At 43.4% G+C, this 18899-nt stretch overlaps 1 protein-coding gene across 1 annotated transcript; it reads left to right on the top strand.

The window, feature by feature from the left end:
• The first annotated feature begins 786 nt into the window (after positions 1-786).
• LOC123440416 (protein LURP-one-related 8-like) lies at positions 787-1825 on the top strand. The gene has a single exon (XM_045116984.1). It carries the CDS (start codon positions 913-915, stop codon positions 1525-1527), a length of 615 nt encoding a protein of 204 aa, XP_044972919.1. The 5' UTR covers positions 787-912; the 3' UTR covers positions 1528-1825.
• Positions 1826-18899: the final 17074 nt, after the last annotated feature.

Here is an 18899-nt window from a genome sequence, read left to right as displayed (position 1 = left end):
GTAGAAACTCATGTAGGAGACAACGAGCAGTGACCACGCTGATCGAAAGAAAGGCCAGTCCTCCCTCGGGGTGACGGCTAACGCAGCTCCCTGCGGCAAACATGGACGTCGGTGCTCCCTCGAGACAATGGGACGCAGCTTGAGTTCAGGCCCACAACAACGGCTGACCTTCATGATGAAGGTGGGCGGCAGCGACGACCGCACACCGACGCGGCGTGATGTCGTCGGCAAGCGTCGGCAACGACGGCGGTCGAAGCAACGTGAGAAGAGCTAGGGAGCAGCATGAGTGGTGGTTACTATATATCATGGGGATATAAATCCCGCAATGCATCCGTTTTATTACGGAGAAGAAGTTTACAACAATTACTTAGACGCAAAAACTAGTCTAGGTAATATGTTGCTTCTAACCATCCGATTGAAATGTGATCCAACGGTAATACGTTGCTTCTAACCATCCGATTGAAATGTGATCCAACGGTTACAAAGACGACCGACGCAGGATGGTTATCTGTCGGCTGATCCCAATGATTTCCTTCTCTTTATTATTATTATGCAGCAGCATTCTCAAGTTCTTGAGGAGTGGTAACTTGGGTGTTTGCATCAGCCAAGTTTGTTATTGCTTTTTAATAGTAGTAGCAAACAATCCATGATAAGATTTGTTAATAATGGAGGAAGAGGTCGTTAAGCAGCAGCCCATGTCACTTGCGTCCCCACGCACGTCAGAGCAACATGCCTCTGCCTTTTCCTCGGGTGGACAGCTTCTCCGGCCAGCGAGCGAGACCTGTGTATATATAAACCACCGCCTACCACGGAGCCAACCAACACCAACAGGGCGACCAAAGCTCAATCAGCTCCGACTACCCAGCTACTGCCTGTCCGCCCGCTCTCAATTGCTCCATACTCTACACTAACATGGCGAGGGTTCACCCCAACATGGCGCCCGCGCCGGGCGCCGTCGACAAGGCGCCGGCCAACCCCGCCTCCGCAGCGGAGGGGCCGACGACGCTGACGGTGTGGCGCAAGTCGCTGCTCTTCGACTGCAAGGGGTTCACGGTGTTCGACGCCGTGGGCGACCTGGCCTACCGCGTCGACAGCTACGCCTCCGAGACCGGCGACGAGGTCGTCCTCATGGACGCGGCCGGCCGCCCCGCCTTCACCGTCCGCCGCAAGCGCTTCAGCCTGCAGGGCGAGCAGTGGCTGGTGTTCGCCGGCGAGGAGACGCGGCGGCCCGTGTACGCCGTCCGGCGGAGCGGCCGCGGCAAGACGATGGCGTACGTGACGGCGTGCGCGGGCGCGGGCGCCGGGCCGTCGTACGAGGTGGAGGGGTCCTACGCGCGGCGGAGCTGCGTGGTGTACGACGGCGAGCGGCGCGCGGTGGCGGAGATCATGCCCAAGGCGGTGGTCGGGACGGACGTGTTCCGCCTGGTGGTGCAGCCCGGCGTGGGCGTGTCGCTGGCCATGGCCGTGGTGGTGGCGCTCGAGCAGATGTTCTCCAGGCCGTCGCTCCTCAGGAGCTGGTCCACGTAGATTCTAGTTATAGTGAATTATAATTTGTTTGTTCATCGGAGTACGTCTCAATTTAGTCAAGCTTATAGCTTTTTTTTTCCCCTTGCAATCGATCAGTTTGGGGTTGGAATTGAGGCCGTGAGAGTCGATGGATCTGTGTGCGGGCATGAGAGCAAGCCCATCTGCTCGATGATGCCCCCCAAATCAATCGCATATACGTACTGCTAGTATATGGCCAATCGATGTCTTTTTTGGCCTGTCGTTGTGTATATATTCTTTCAAGAGAGTGAAATAAATATAAACAGTTCTTTTGCACATACGGTCCTCAGCTTCCGAATCTCAAGATAACATCTTGTCTTGTGCAGAGCGCTATCTTGATCTCTCTCATACGTACATACCACGATCATGTTACGTGGCTTGAGAATTTCTGGCATGTTTGATTCTCGAGCGAGATCGCCAGAGAGATCTAGACAGGGACACCGTCTCTAGTCTTATCTTTCTTCCACTTTCCCTGCTCCGTGGAAACATGGAATCATATTTTCGGAAACATTTCCGGCTGCGTTTCCATGTGGTGTGGACTGGCACTGCCAGGACCGCGACCCGTCCTCATCTTGGGACAAGAGGAAAGAAGAGAAGAGACGTGCACACCTGGGGTCTGAAATTCGGTTGGGTAACGGCGCGTCAGTCCAGCTGGGGGCTGTGGATGATACGTGTGCGATCGGCTGTGAATTAATGCAAGCTATCGATCTGCGCCGTGCAAAACTTGCTGTGGTTTTCTTGTGTTGTTTGTGTGTTTGCCTCTGGCTGGCTCACTGAATTTTTTGCCCGTGAGTCATGTGCTGGGAGTGGTCTGTCCTTCTCCTGTGACTGACTCTGAGGTTCGGGTTCGGCACTAGTCGCTGTTTCTTCACGAAGCAAACACATAAATACTCAGGAGCAGCTATGGCCTATAGACGTAGATCTTTTTGGCTTTGTAGCGCTTATTGAGGGCTTAAGGCTGCTCATACCGAAGAGTAACATATAGTAGTATCATGCATATGTTACTATTATATGTTACTACCTTCATAGTGCATAGTAACATAAACTAGTATCATAGGTGATCTCATTTATTGACATGCATGACACATAATAGCATAGCATTTAACATGTTATGGTATCTACCTATGTTACTCTAAGACTGACCATAGTGGGGGTATCATAGCTAGTAACATAGTCTTGGGACTAGCAAACATGGTGATGTGGCAAGTAATTAAAGAAGAGAGAGAGGATTAAAGTAACATAGGTAGATAACGTAACATGTTAAATGCTATACTACTATGTGTCATGCATGTCAATAAATAAGATCACATATGATACTAGTTTATGATATTATACACTATAAAGATAGTATCATACAATAGTAACATATGCATGATACTACTATATGTTACTCTCCACTGTGAGCAGCCTAATCATATTTCTTTTCTTTAATTACTTGCCAAATCACCATGTTTGCTAGTCCCAAGACTATGTTACTAGCTATAATACCCCCACTATGGCCAGCCTAAGCGAGTAATCATCCCAAATGCCTCACGCCCCTCCGCCCAAGTGGACGGTGCACTTGGCAGAGCAACTGCTTAACGTCAAAGTTCAGTGTCCCTGAGGCGCAGCGTGTTTTCCGTAAGTGTATGGGTTGATCCCGGTCGACTGAAATGTAACCAAATCTAATTTAGGTGCTATAAATGTGTAAAAAGAAAAAACAATATCAAAAGGGAATTTTGCACGGTCTATTTTATATCGCCCTCCCCCTCCGACCCAAACAAGTTAATTTGGTCCGTGGCAAAGTTTGTTTACCCTCATAATTATTGGTTAATTTTTTGAATTCCATGTGTTAAGTGTTGTCCACTTAAATGACTCTGATTGAATGGAATGGTGATGGAAGGGCATCACAACAACTAACTTCATGTTTTAGCCCCCCACCCCCACCCACACACACGACACGATACAATCATGTTAATTTAGTTCGTGCAAGGGTTTGTTTCCAATGTAAATTGTTGGTTCAATTTTAAAATTCCATGTGCGTGTTATTTTTTTACTATATTCATGTGCTAAGTGTTTTTTTTACTATATCCATGTGCTAAGTGTTCTCCAACTAAATGACTTTGACTGAATTGAATGGTGATGGAAAGGCATCACAACAACTAAGTTCATTTTTGGGGTAAAAGTAAAAATTAGCACCCAACTAAGGGCATGGATGTAAGATCCCTTGCAACTTTGTTTGTTTGCTCCAGCACTTCTGTTCACAACATTTTTTGTTGACAGTTATGAGCCGTCTCGAGTTGCCCCTTTACTCGTCACGCATAAGCTCAGTACTTTGCTCATTTTCGCCCATAACTTCATAGCTGTAACATAGTGTTCTTTCATGTAAATCCTTATTTCGAGAATTGTGTTCTATTTACAAAGGTGTCATCGAGGAATTGGTTTTGTTCGATAATTTGAGTTGTTCCATCCTCGAAGAAAAGGTGCTACATTTTCATGTTCAAAACCGCTCATTCTTTCATCGACACTTCAGAGTACCGTATTTCATCTGGTTCCTCTATGTAGCCCTGACCGTTCAAATTTATTTGAACTATCTGTGTAGTTCAACAAGTTTAAAATTTTAATGTTTTGAAATGTAAAGAGAAAATTGTTGACGGGGTTAATAACCAATTATTTGCTCAATTTGAACTGTATCAGTAGTTCCATTAGTTTAATATTGATATGTATCTTTTAGAGAAAATTCATGAACATTCCTTCTTTTGTAGCTCGGATAGCCAACATGCCAACATAATTGACTGTGCAAGCCAGCTGAGAGGACTAGCCTCGTTCCTTGTTCATAACTCGTCTTCATTATCATTTCAAAGGGAAAATCTTATGTGTTGCTCACAACAACTAACTGTCATGAAAATTCATCGATATGGCAGCAATCGAGCCGATTCAACATAGACCAAAATGCTTCCTATGGGCTTGTGATTTATCTTTATGTTCACTACATCGGTTTTATTTTCATTTATTAGTAGTTTCTGTATATAAAGTTCACCAAGTTTTTAATACACTCAATGTTTAAAGAATGGACACAAAATTTAAAACATTCGCAAATGTTATACAAATGTTTAAAAATAAGAATTTATTAAAATGTTCACTTTATTTTTCCATTTATTTTCCAATTGTATAATTCATGGATAATTTTTGAAAATCCAATAATGTTTTTTAAAATCCAAGATATTTATTAAAATCCCATGACCAATTTTGTAATTCGTGACAATTTCAAAATAGGTCAATTTTCTAAAAATGCCATAGAGCATTTAAATCCTGATTGATTTTGATAAATACATGATTTTTTTTTACATTTTGAGAACATTTTTATAATTCACAATTCTGTTGGTAATACAAGCACATTTTCAAATAGAAAAACATATTTGAAATCCTTGCGCTTCTGAAATAAATGGATGGAAAAAATTAAATGCACGGAGTTCTTAAATTATTATTTTTAAATTCGCAAAGATATCTTTATAACTTGAAGATTCTTGGAATACGCAAGCATTTTCCTTAAATATGAGGATATTCTTAATTTATTTAATTATTGAAATACCAAAATCTGCAATTAATAGTTTCTATAATGTAATTTGGTAAGGTACATGATTTTTCTACTGTATTTTTTTAGTGAAAAAGATACGTTATTCTGTGATTCTATCGCTGGTATTTGTTATCTTATATCGCGCATTAATTTGTATCACTCTGTTTCAAAATAGGTGTCTTAGATTTAGTATAATTTTATATTAAAATTATAAAGTTAATATACTTATTTTGGGACGGAGAAAGTATTAAAATCGTCCCATAACGCTCCACAAGGAGAAACCGCATTGGTGACCGGCTTGGGCCAAGTCAACGTTTGACATGTGCTATCCATGGGCCAGCAATCTTCTTCTTAACTACTCCCATCGTTTATACTGTATTTCTTTACAGAGGGAGGGAGTATGTTCCTTGTTGGTAGACATTGATATGCATTACCCTTAGGCCTCAACCGAGTGACACGTGGTGATCTCCATTTTCCCCTTAGGCCTCCACCGAGTGACACGTGGTGATCTCCATTTTCCCCTTAGGCCTCCACCGAGTGACATAGCGCGCATCCCCTACAAGACCCAATCCAATTTTTGGGTGAACCCCGTTAGGGTTTATTCCCACCGTTTTTTTAATTTTTCCTTTTCATTTCAGTTTCTTTTTTTTATTTTTATTTTTTCTTTCATTTTTGAACATATTCCATATTTATGCACATTTTTGAAAGCATGAATACTATTTTTGTATTCATGAACATTTTCTTGAAAATATTAACATTTATTTTATATACATGAATATTTCATAATTCCTGAAATTTTCAACAAATTTGGGAAATGGTTTTTCCAATTTTGGACATTTGTTATAACACGTGAACATTTTCTAAATAGGCGAACAGATTGAATTTTTGAAAGAAATTTTGAATTTCATGATCATATTTTTTTTGGAACTGTTTTTGGAATGCATGGACATTTCTTCGAATTCATGAACTTTTTTGAAAACCTGAAGTGCTTTTAATTTTCGGGAACAATATTTGAAATTCATGAACAATTATCTTTTTTGTGAACTTTATAAAAATCTCAATAATATTATTTCCATTCTTGATTAGTTCTATAATTCATGATTTTCTATATATGAAAACATTTTAAACAATTGTGAACATTATTCCAACACGCGAATATTTTTTCAAAATCTCGAACATCTTTTTTAATTTGCGAACATTTTTTCATATCTTGGATTATTTTTCAAAGTCATGAAAATTTTGTTTTCTGAATTCACAATTATTTTAAGATTTCATGGATATTATGTTAAAAAATCGAATTTTTTTTAGAAATTTCTATTTATTTTTTAAATCCCGAATTGTTTTCGAAGAGAAAGCGATAAACCAGGAACAATTTTTTTAACGAGTAACCACGAACAAATCTCTATCTAATAATAAAGCAAATACTATTTTTTGTTGTACGTCATGGCATTTTTATAAAAAAACCCTGTCGTTTTCCAAAATCAACCCATAGTTTGGATGTAAGTGAGAAAACAAATCTTTTTTGTAATTTTACAGAAACCCCCTGTGGTTTCCCGAAATCAGGATTGAAGTGAGGAAACGAATGTTTTTTAAATTTTTGTAGAAACATTCTTCAGTTTTCATAAAATAAACCCGTAGTACATACTTAAGTAAAAAATGAATCGTGTTTCGTATGTTTTCATAAAATAAACCCGTAGCACATACTTAAGTGACAAATATTTTAAAAAATCATACTTCCTCCGTTCCTAAATATAAGTATTTTAAGATATTTCATTAGGAGTCTACATACGGAGCAAAATAAGTGAATCTATAATTTAAAGTATGTCTACATACATCCATATGTAGTCCACTAATGAAACCTTTTTAAAGACTTATATTTAGGAACAGAGCGAGTATATTTTAAAAGGTAACTCTAGTTTTACATTATTATATATGAAAGTTTATTAGAAACATATATAAAATTTGAATATAATGTTAGTTTATCTGTTTAATTTTAAAAAATTCTGTTCATTATGTAATTTTAATCAATAGTGATGCGCACAATTTAAATATGATGCTATTTTACCTATTACCAATTCTAAAATTATATTTATGTTGTAATTTTAATCAATAACGCACAATTCATTTTTTCATACCTAGACCGATCCATGTTGTTAATTAATCCTTTGTTCAATTATAATTGACAAATACTTTAAAATTTATATCTTTTAAACTGTGGCTCTAATTTTTAATTATTATATATAAACTTTGATTCAAAAAATGTGCTGAATCGAAATATAATGTTATTTTACCTATTTAATTTTTGAAATTTTTATTTATAATGTAATTTAAATCTATAGTGATGCGTACAATCTAAATATGATGCTATTTTACCTATTTAACAATTTTCAAATTCTATTTATACTATAATTTTAATCAATAGCGCATAATCCATTCTTTGTACCGAGGTCGATCCGTGTTGCAAATGAACAATATTCCTTGTCGATCTTAAAGAACTCGCCGTCAAGATAGTGACAACATGTGACGGTCGTCTTCGATGTGGCCATGGAGCGGTCGAGCGCCCACATCACGACGAGGTCCGGGTCGTTATGGATCCGTTCCCGTGTCACGTTCGTCTTGGCAACGCGGAGCGGCGACCGACATTGCATTGGTCGTACTTTGCTTGCTACCGCGTCGCGCGCTCGGCCTCGGACAACATGTTCTGTGAGCCGGAGGCAACATCGAAGCCTTCGCCTTCCAGGTAGTCGATGACGCTGTCACACACCTTGGTGATCGCGGGCGACACCTGCCTCTTATGAGCGATGGCGTCGAGGTGGCGATGATGACGAGTCGATCCACGTGTAGTGGTTGTGGGATGGCTTTCGCAGTTCGAACAACACGGTCAAAACAAATGCGGATGGTTTGCAGATCCGTCTTGGAGATGTCCTTACAGCCAAAACTTCTGGGCAATACCATGTAATATAATGAGTAAACTATGGATCTTCTCAAGAACTTATGCGGTTCTTCTAAGCTCTTCAGAAATTCCATCGTGATTGAAGGTTTCTCATGCTATCCACAATGAGGAGAGCACAATAAGAATCTCTCCAGCTTAAGAAATTTGTGCATTTACTTCTGTTGTGAAAAAATCATTATGTTCAGAAGAGAGGAATGATTTTTTTTCGATAAAGAGTATATATTAATATCGCGGAGATACCAATTACACCCAGCCTGTGCAACAACGCAATGCCCTAATGGCATGACGGATGCAACAACCAAAAAATGAATAAGAAGCTAAAAAAAGAAAAGTCCCGCTACAAAGTTTCGGTACTTGCAGCAGCAGTACAACCACCACTAAGACAACACCTCACGTCCAAGTACTCCAAAAACGATGTCTCCAAGAAGGAAACAGTGCACTAGGACCGTCATCGCCCGATCATAAACCTTGGGTTTTCAGCCTGGAGATAATCCCCGCTCTCAAAACAATGTCTTCAACAAGGCCATTGCGAGGCACAACCAATTAAGGCCAGACCTTGGATTTCATCCTGAAAGATAGGACCTTGAACTTCACCTATGATGTCGTCCCCACTTACATATCGCTGCTACCAATCCCGAAACTCCAAGCAAATTCCTCAACGACATAAGCTACAATCACCATTACAAGTTCTTCAATCTCGGCTTTCATGACATTCTCTCCCTGTGACTTCTCCATAGGTAAAAAATGTCGTGATGGAAACAGATAGGAGAGCTTCATGCCACTCCCTCCTTAACGGAGAATGGACACGTCCGAATTCCACCCGATCTAGAAATCTCCAGGCATAAACGCCCATGAGAGTTCGCCGACGGAGCCTTCCGGAACCCGCTACTCTGGCCACATCAGAAGTACCTGCATCACACAGATCTTCGTCTTGGTGCAAGAGGAACCCTATGACCGTCACCTTTATTCAATCACCTTAGCAGGCCCCACCATTGCCGTAGGTTCCGCGCTGTCGCCTTCGGCCACCACTGCACATCCGCCCCTCTCAGCCCATCCACGCCTCCCTGCAGCGCGCCGACAGACACCGCGCATGGGCGAGCGCCGCTGCCTTGCTGCCAGACCTACCCCGGCATGAAGGGAATCCAGCAGGATATGCGAGCCCAACCATCCGTCTACAACAGCCATGACATGGCCGCCACCACCGCCGCAAATGACGTCAGCGGCCGGTGAGGAGGAGGCACCACACCGGGCCAGAGGACGCAACAGCCCGATGGAGAGAGGGGGCTTCGCCAGATCGGATCCAGGCCGGCCAGGCCGTGCGCGGGGGAGGTGAAAGGATCGATATGGTTGACTAGAGGGGGGAGGTGTGAATAGGCAACTAGCAATTTTTAGCTCTTCTAACAAGTTAGAGAAAGCAACACAAAGGTTATCTAAATGAACTACTAGGTGAGCAACCTATATGATGCTAACTACCATGAAAACTAGTGCAAGCAAGAAATACACAACAACAATAATATACACAAAGTAAAGGTAAGAGATAACCGCAAGTGGAACCGATGAAGACGAGGATGTGTTACCGAAGTTCCTTCCCTTTGACAGGAAGTACGTCTCCGTTGGAGCGGTGTTGAGGCACAATGCTCCCCAATAAGCCACCAGGGCCACCATATTCTTCTCACGCCCTCACACAATGCGAGGTGCCGCGATTCCACTATTGGTGCCCTTGAAGGCGGCGATCAAACCTTTACAAACAAGGTTGGGGCTATCTCCACACAATGCTTAGAGGCTCCCAACAAGACCACAGAGCTTCACCATAATGGATATGGCTCCGAGGTGACCTCAACCGTCTAGGATGCTCAAACACCCAAGAGTAACAAGATCCGCAAGGGATTAGTGGGGGAAATCAAATATATCTTGGTGGAAGTGTAGCTATTGGGATTCTCAACCAATCCCTAGGAAATCAACAAGTTTGATTGGCTAGGGAGAGAGATCGGGCACAAATGAGCTTAGGAGCAACAATGGAGTCTTGGAAGGTCAAGGGTAGGGTTCTTGGAGTGGAAGAACCCTTTATATAGTGAGGGAATAGATCCAACCGTTACCCCCACTTACAACACCCGCAACACGGTACTACCGCTTGGAGGAAGCATACTACCACTGCCCCTAGCGGTACTACCACTTGGTGGAAGCGGTACTACCGCTATCCCTAGCGGTACTACCGCCAGCCTCGGCAGTACTACTGCTAGGCCTGGAGAGGTACTACTGCTTGGTAGGCATATAGCCACGGTAGTAAAAACACTACTACCGGGCCTACCACCGCTGGAAAAGTACTCGCAAAAAGTCCGACAAAGTACAACCGCTCACAGAGAGAGGTACTACCGTACCGAAGCGGTACTACCGCTGGACCTTTTTGCAGAGACAGGGTGAGAACATGTGGGAGCTCCATTGCTGCAAGGAAAAGTTGGTGGAAATAAAAAGTGTGCGTGTATGTGTTGATTCCACCCAAACCTTTCCGACGCTGACCCCCTCTTAATAGAACGGCTTTCCTACGACTCAAAACAACCAAATAGAATCGTAGAATCCACCGTGCTTGAAAACCACTGAGGGGTGATGAAATGTCTTGTGCCTTATCATGTATTATCTGAAATGCTCAACGCACACGATTAGTCCGTAGAGGTACTGTCATCAATCACCAAAATCACTTAGGACGAAATATGCCCTAACAATCTCCCCCTTTTCTGTGAACTGATAACAACACAGGATTTGCACAAAAGAGAATATAATGAAGACATATGCAAACCCAAGGTCTATGAATTAGAGACTGGCTCCCTCTGGATGGGTGCATGTTTTAAGTAGTGCTATGAACAACAAGGCACACAATCCAAGGGAAAGCACTCCCCTAGAAATCATAGACGGATACTCCTTGCAACGACCTGATACAACGTTGAGTAAGGAAGAAAGGTATAGCATGTGAGCGTAAAGATAAGAGCACAAGATAAATGAACTCACAGGCTAAGCATATAGAGAGATAATAAAGATAGTATAGGGATATCATATGTCTCACACCATATGACTAAGAGTCTTCACACACATGAGAAAATATCCGACAAGATAAAACCAGCCAAGTTCAGCAAAGAAAGACTCAGAAAATACGAAAACCAAAGCAAATTCCTACTCTCTCTCCCCCTTTGGCATCAAGACACCAAAAAGGCAGAGAGGACGTGTACGACACAGGCGGTCGCCCAACCATCAGACTCCTCATCAGATCCTCCGTAGCCTCCAGATCAGTCTCCTCCCCAGCTTCCTCACCAGGCTCCTCCTGATTAGACTCAGCCCACTGGAAGTCTCTCGCCTGCATCCAATCAGCCTCTGGAGTGATGACCTCCTCAGATCCGCTCGAGAAGTGCACGTCAAGCTTCCTCATGATACGCTTATCCCTTTGACGACTCTCCTTCTGAGCCACATGAGTCATATTTTGCCCCTTCGTCTGCATGCAAAATAAGGTCCTCATCTGGTCCTTCAACTTCTTGGCCCAAGATGGCTCAGCAGAAGAACGGGTATGTGTGACAAGGCTGCCCTCATCCGCAGCAGCAGCCTCCTCCTTAGTCTCCATGCGTTCAGCAGTACGTCGAGTGGAGGTGTTGTCCCACTTTTCTTTGTGGCGCACCTTAATGGGCTCATGGCTGATACACCCAGTGGCAGCAGGGAAGAGAACGCAGGGAAAAGACTCAGACCACTTTGTCTTGATGAAGTAGTACAGGTAAGGCCCGTAGATGGGAACCTTACAGTTGTATATTGCCATCTGAAGTTTGCAAAACATCACATTAGACACATCGAGTGGGCCAGAAGCCTTCACCCGTCCCTCCTCACACATAAGGACCATGTCCACCAAATAAAAACGTACTTGGTCTTTGTTGGCAACCCCACGGAACAGAGTGTTGCGGAAGATCCTATGCATGACATCCAAGAAGGAGGTGAGCACATTCTTCCTGAGATAGTAGGGCATCAGCTTCTCCTTGGGGGTAGAACTAGGGTTGGCATGAGGGCGTAAACCAATAGGATTATGCAGCCCCTCGTCACGGACATGCAGAAGCTTGATGAACTCAACCCAAGAGCCAGACATCTTCTCGCCATTAGTCATCCACGTCATAGTACGATGCACATGAGAATGAAAGTGGACAGTGACATAGAATTGTGTCACTATCTCTGGATCAAAGTCATAGCGAAAGGTGAAGAGGTCCTCAATACCCAGCTGTTGTATCATATCCAAGGTCTCTCGAAAATATTCAGGATCCCTCTAGAGATGGTTAAGATCAATCCACTCACCGGGACATAGATTTTCTTCCGAGTCAGGACGACATCTTGATAGACCAGGGCTTGCTGCTTGGACCAGAACAACTCACATCCCCCGAGCTGAACCCTCTGAGTGACATAAGGATTGCACTTTCAGCGCTACACAAACTCTTTAAGAGGCATATTTTCATAGTTAATGTTTGCCTCCTTGTCCTTCGATGCAGTCCACTTTATATTGCGCTTCAGGGGATTGGAACCTTCTGGGACGTCAGAGTTGCAGAACCTCTTGGAATGGGTGTCACGAACCGGGTTTGAGCGACGGGAGCCACCACGTGTGACACACAACACAAACATGGAAAACGACAAAAAGAAGTCATGGCAAAGTCCAAAACACAGGAGAAAAATCAGATGGAACCAATTTAGATATTGCATACAAGGCACAACGGTAGTACCGCCCCGCGAGTGTTAGTACGGCGCGTTTACAGATCTGATAGAGCTTAATACAGATCTAACAACGGTGCTGCAGATGTAATACAACCGGAGACCCAAACTATGCATAATCTATTCAACTAAACACAAAAGAACATTCCCAAGTCCTCTCCTCCCATCCATGCAAGAGACAAAATCATGCCATAATAATGGAGGCAATACACCAAGCCCCTAACCCTAGAACCAAGAAAACCAAATCAAGAGATGGAGGATAGGGGTAGTACCGGGATCCATGGCACAAGGAGGAGGAAGGGGGCAATCCCTTCAACTGGTACGGAAGGAGAAGCACTAGGGAGGGAGATCTTTTCCGGTGAGATTTGAGAGAAAGAGAGAGAGCTCCATGGGAGAGGAACAAATGGGGCAGAAAATGGCCTCCTCTACTTAAATACCCCCACGGCACGGGTAGGGCGGTATTACCGTGCTGGTCATCACGGTAGTACCGCTTGCGGCGGTAGTACCGCTCCCCCCGAGGCGGTGCAAACTCTGAAGGCGGTAGTACCGCTGACAGAGCGGTACTACCATGCTAGAAAAATACAGAAAAACTCCAAAAATTGCAAAAACTGCGAGAAATCACTATGGACACATACAGACAATATTAGAATAAAAACTCAAACAAAATATATGTGCCGGTATTGTCATTACCCTCTTTTGCAGGAAGGGGGCGGTGGCCGGAGCCACCTATGTTCGAGACAAATGGTATGACACCGCGAAGAATTATCCTTGGGTTCATCTCCAAAGCTCATCTTTGAAGCAGAAGTGCCATCAATAATGGCTAATGTGAAAGACTTGATTGATTTATGCATAATGGGGGACGGGAAAGTTCGTTGGTTGAACAACACTCCCCCTATGTACATGCCTACACCTAGAGCAAGATATAATACAAAGTGAGGTGCAGAGTGCCTAGTTTCAATCCACATTACTTGAATCAATGATATTTAGCTCATGCCTTAACTCCCGGAACCTTGCTTCATCTAGGGGCTTAGTAAAAATATCTGCAAGTTGCTCTTGAGTGTTGATGAATTTGACCTCAATATCTTCACGCTTCATATGCTCACGGATGAAGTGATGACGAATATCAATATGCTTGGATTTGCTATGTTGCACCTGTTGGAAATATGCCCTAGAGGCAATAATAAATTAGTTATTATTATATTTCTTTGTTCGTGATAATCGTTTATTATCCATGCTATAATTGTATTGATTGGAAACTCAAATACATGTGTGGATACATAGACAAAACACTGTCCCTAGTAAGCCTCTAGTTCACTAGCTCGTTGATCAAAGATGGTCAAGGTTTCCTAACCATAGACAAGTGTTGTCACTTGATACGGGATCACATCATTAGGAGAATCATGTGATGGACAAGACCCAAACTATGAACGTAGCATATTGATCGTGTCGTTTTATTGCTATTGTTTTCTGCGTGTCATGTACTTATTCCAATGACCATGAGATCATATAACTCACTAGCACCGGAGGAATACCTTGTGTGCATCAAACGTCACAACATAACTGGGTGACTATAAAGTGCTCTACAGGTATCTCCAAAGGTGTCCGTTGAGTTAGTATGGATCAAGACTGGGATTTGTCACTCCGTGCGACGGAGAGGTATCTCGGGGCCCACTCGATAACACAACATCACATATAAGCCTTGAAAGCAATGTGACTCAAGTGTGAGTCACGGGGATCTTGTATTACAGAACGAGTAAAGAGACTTGCCGGTAACGAGATTGAAATAGGTATGCGAATATCGATGATCGTATCTCGGGCAAGTAACATACCGAAGTACAAAGGGAATGACATACGGGATTATATGAATCCTTGACACTCAGGTTCAACCGATAAGATCTTCGGAGAATATGTAGGATCCAATATGGGCATCCAGGTCCCGCTATTGGATATTGACCGAGGAGTGGCTCGGAGCATGTCTACATAGTTCTCGAACCCGCAGGGTCTGCACACTTAAGGTTCAACGATGTTTTAGTATAGTTGAGTTGTATGTGTGGTTACCGAATGTTTTTCGGAGTCCCGGATGAGATCACGGACGTCACGATATTTTCCGGAATGGTCGGGAAACGAAGATTGATATATAGGATGGTTTCATTTGGTTATTGGAAGGTTTTCGGGCATTACCGACATTGTACCGGGAGAGACGAATGGGTTCCGGAAGTTCGCCGGGAGGGGAGAAACCCACCCGGGGAAGCCCAATGGCCTTAGGGGTGGCGCACCAGCCCTCAGTGGTCTGGTGGGACAGCCCAAGAGGGCCTATGCGCCAAGAGAAGAAAACTAAAGAAAAAAAGGGAAGGTTGGAAGGAAGAGAAGGACTCCACTTTCCAATCCTAATTGAAGTAGGATTCCTCCTCTCCTCCTGGACGGTGCACCCTTGAGTGCTTGGCCCTCAAGGCAAGCCTCCTCCCCCTCCCTCCTATATATAGTGGTGATTTAGGGCTGATTTGAGACAACTTTTGCCACGTGCAACTCAGATCTAGACACCATAGTTCTTCCTCTAGATCATATTTCTGCGGAGCTCGGGCGGAGCCTTGTAGGAGTAGATCATCACCACCACCGGAGCACCGTCACGCTGCCGGAGAACTCATCTACTTCTTATTCTTGCTTGCGGTACATCAAGAAGTCCGAGATCATCGTCGAGCTGTACGTGTGCTGAACGCGGAGGTGTCGTCCGTTCGGCGCTAGATCGGATCGGATCGTGGGACGGATCGCGGGACGGTTCGTGGGGAGGATCGAGGGACGTGAGGACGTTCCACTACATCAACCGCATTTCTTAACGCTTCCTACTATGCGATCTACAAGGGTACGTAGATCCAAATCTCCCCTCGTAGATGGACATCACCATGACAGGTCTTCGTGTGCGTAGGAAATTTTTTGTTTCCCATGCAACGTCCCCCAAGAGTGGCATCATGAGCTAGGTTCATGCGTAGATGTTATCTCGAGTAGAACACAAAGGGTTTTGTGGACGGTGATGTTCGATTTGCTGCCCTCCTTAGTCTTTTATCGATTCGGCGGTACTGTTCGATTGAAGCGGCCCGGACCGACATTATTCGTACGCTTACGAAAGACTGGTTTCATCGATTGACATGCAACCTCGTTTCATAAAGATGACTGGCGGGTGTCGGTTTCTTCAACTTTAGTTGAATTGGTTTTGACCGAGGCGGTCCTTAGAGAGGTTAAATAGCAATTTGCACATCTCCGTTGTGGTTTGTGCGTAAGTAAGATGCGATCATACTAGATACCCATAGCAGCCACGTAAAACACGCAACAACAAATTAGAGGACGTCTAACTTGTTTTTGCAGGGTATGCTTGTGATATGAGCTAGTGACGTGATGTGATATATTGGATGTATGAGATGATCATGTTGTAATAGTTAATATCGACTTGCACGTCGATGGTACGGCAACCGACAGGAGCCATAGGGTTGTCTTTAAACTAACGTTTGTGTTTGCAGATGCGTTTACTATATTGGTAGGACGTAGCTTTAGTAGTAATAGCATAAGTAGCACGACAACCTCGATTGCGACAAGTTGATGGAGATCATGGTGTGGCATGATACGTCCATTTTGCATCATGCTTTCATGTTGATATTTATCGCTTTTTGGGCTGTTATTACACTTCACGGTACAATATTGATGCCTTTTCTCTCTTATTTTGCAAGGTTTACATGAAGAGGGAGAATACCGGTAGCTGGTCTGGCCTGAAAAGGGAGCAAGTTTGAGATACCTATTCTGCGCAACTCCAAAAGCCGTGAAAATCAACGAGGATTTTTTTGGGATTTATAAAAAATACCGGGCCGAAGAAGTACCAGAGGGGCGCCAGCAGGGGGCCACAAGCCTGCTAGGCGCGACCACCCCCCTGGTCGTTCCTAGGGGGCATGTGGGCTCCCAGCTGGCCCTCTGGCTCCCCTCTTTTGCTACAAGTTGGGTTTCATTCCAGAAAAAATCAAGAGGAGGCTTTTCGGAGGATTCGCCGCCGCCACGAGGCGGAACTTGAGCAGAACCAATCTAGAGCTCCGTCAGGACGATCGTGCCGGGGAAACTTCCCTCCCGGAGGGGGATATCGTCACCATCGTCATCACCAACACTCCTCTCATCGGAGGAGACTCATCACCATCACCATCTTCACCAGCACCATCTCATCTCCAAACCCTAGTTCATCTCTTGTAACCAATCTCCATCTCGCGACTCCGATTGGTACTTGTAAGGTTGCTATTAGTATTAATTACTCTTTGTAGTTGATGCTAGTTGGATTACTTGGTGGAAGATTATATGTTCAGATATTTGATGCTACTCATTACCTCTCTGGTCATTAATATGATTTTGCTTTGTGAGTAGTCACTTTGGTTCCTAAGGACATGGGATAAGTCATGCTATAAGTAGTCATGTGAATTTGGTATTCGTTTGATATTTTGATGTGTTGTATGTTGTTTTTCCTCTGGTGGTGATATGTGAACGTCGACTACATAACACTTCACAATTATTTGGGCCTAGAGGAAGGCATTGGGAAGTTGTAAGTAGATGATGGGTTGCTAGAGTGACAGAAGCTTAAACCCTAGTTTATGCGTTGCTTCGTAAGGGGCTGATTTGGATCCACTAGTTTAATGCTATGGTTAGACTTTGTCTTAATTCTTCTTTCGTAGTTGCAGATGCTTGTGAGAGGGGTTAATCGTAAGTGGCATGCTTGTCCAAGTAAGGGTAGTACCCAAGCGCCGGTCCACCCACATATCAAACTATCAAAGTAGCGAACGCGAATCATATGAACATGATGAAAACTGGTTGACAGAAATTCCCATGTGTCCTCGGGAGCGTTTTACCTCCTATAAGACTTTGTCCAGGCTTGTCCCTTGCTACAAAAGGGATTGGGCGACCTTGCTGCAATGTTGTTACTTTTGTTACCCGTTGCCTGCTACGAATCATCTCACCACACAACTACTTGTTACCGATAATTCAAGTGCTTGCAGATATTACCTTGCTGAAAACCACTTGTTAGGTCCTTCTGCTCCTCGTTGGGTTCGACACTCTTACTTATCGAAAGGACTATGATAGATCCCCTATACTTGTGGGTCATCAAGACTCTTTTCTGGCGCCGTTGCCGGGGAGTGAAGCGCCTTTGGTAAGTGGAATTTGGTAAGGAAACATTTATATAGTGTGCTGAAATTTATTGTCACTTGTCACTATGGAAACTAATCCTTTGAGGGGCTTGTTCGGGGTATCTTCACCTCGAACGGAAGCACAAAGAGTTGCTCCTCAACCTGCTGCACCTACTGAAAATATTTTCTATGAATTTCCTTCGGGTATGCTTGAGAAACTGTTGGCTAATCCTTTTACAGGAGATGGAACATCACATCCAGACTTGCATCTAATCTATGTAGATGAAGTTTGTGGTTTATTTAAGCTTGCAGGTTTGCCCGAGGATGAGGTCAAGAAGAAGGTCTTTCCCTTATCTTTGAGGTATAAGGCGTTGACATGGTATAGGTTATGTGATGATACTGGATCATGGAAGTACAATCGGTTGAAATTGGAATTTCATCAAAAGTTTTATCCTATGCATCTAGTACATCGTGATCGGAATTATATATATAATTTTTGGCCTCGTGACAGAGAAAGCATCGCTCAAGCTTGGGGAGGCTTAAATCAATGTTATATTCATGCCCCAACCATGAGCTCTCGAGAGAAATTATCATTCAGAACTTCTATGCTCGTATTTCTCATGATGATCGCACCATGCTTGACACTTCTTGTACGAGTTCTTTTATGAAGAGGGATATTGACTTCAAATGGAATTTATTGGAAAGAATTAAACGCAACTCTGAAGATTGGGAGCTTGATGAAGGTAAGGAGTCAGGTATGAATTTCAAGTTTGATTGCGTTAAATCCTTTGTTGAAACAAATACTTTTTGTGATTTTAGCGCTAAGTATGGACTTGACTCTGAGATAGTAGCTTCATTGTGTGAATCATTTGCTGCTCATATTGATCTCCCCAAAGAGAAGTGGTTTAAATATCATCCTCCCTTAGAAGTCAATGTAGTTAAACCCAATCCAGTTGAAGAGAAAGTC

This window comes from Hordeum vulgare, chromosome 3H (assembly GCF_904849725.1).
Source record: "Hordeum vulgare subsp. vulgare chromosome 3H, MorexV3_pseudomolecules_assembly, whole genome shotgun sequence".
In the NCBI taxonomy this organism is placed as follows: domain Eukaryota; kingdom Viridiplantae; phylum Streptophyta; class Magnoliopsida; order Poales; family Poaceae; genus Hordeum; species Hordeum vulgare.
Note: the sequence above shows the minus strand (reverse complement) of the source record. Positions and strands in the feature narration are given on the sequence as shown.

Bases quoted from the DNA above. Each gene is read 5' to 3' on its own strand.
- LOC123440416 (XM_045116984.1), top strand. From the start codon at position 913: ATGGCGAGGGTTCACCCCAACATGGCGCCCGCGCCGGGCGCCGTCGAC.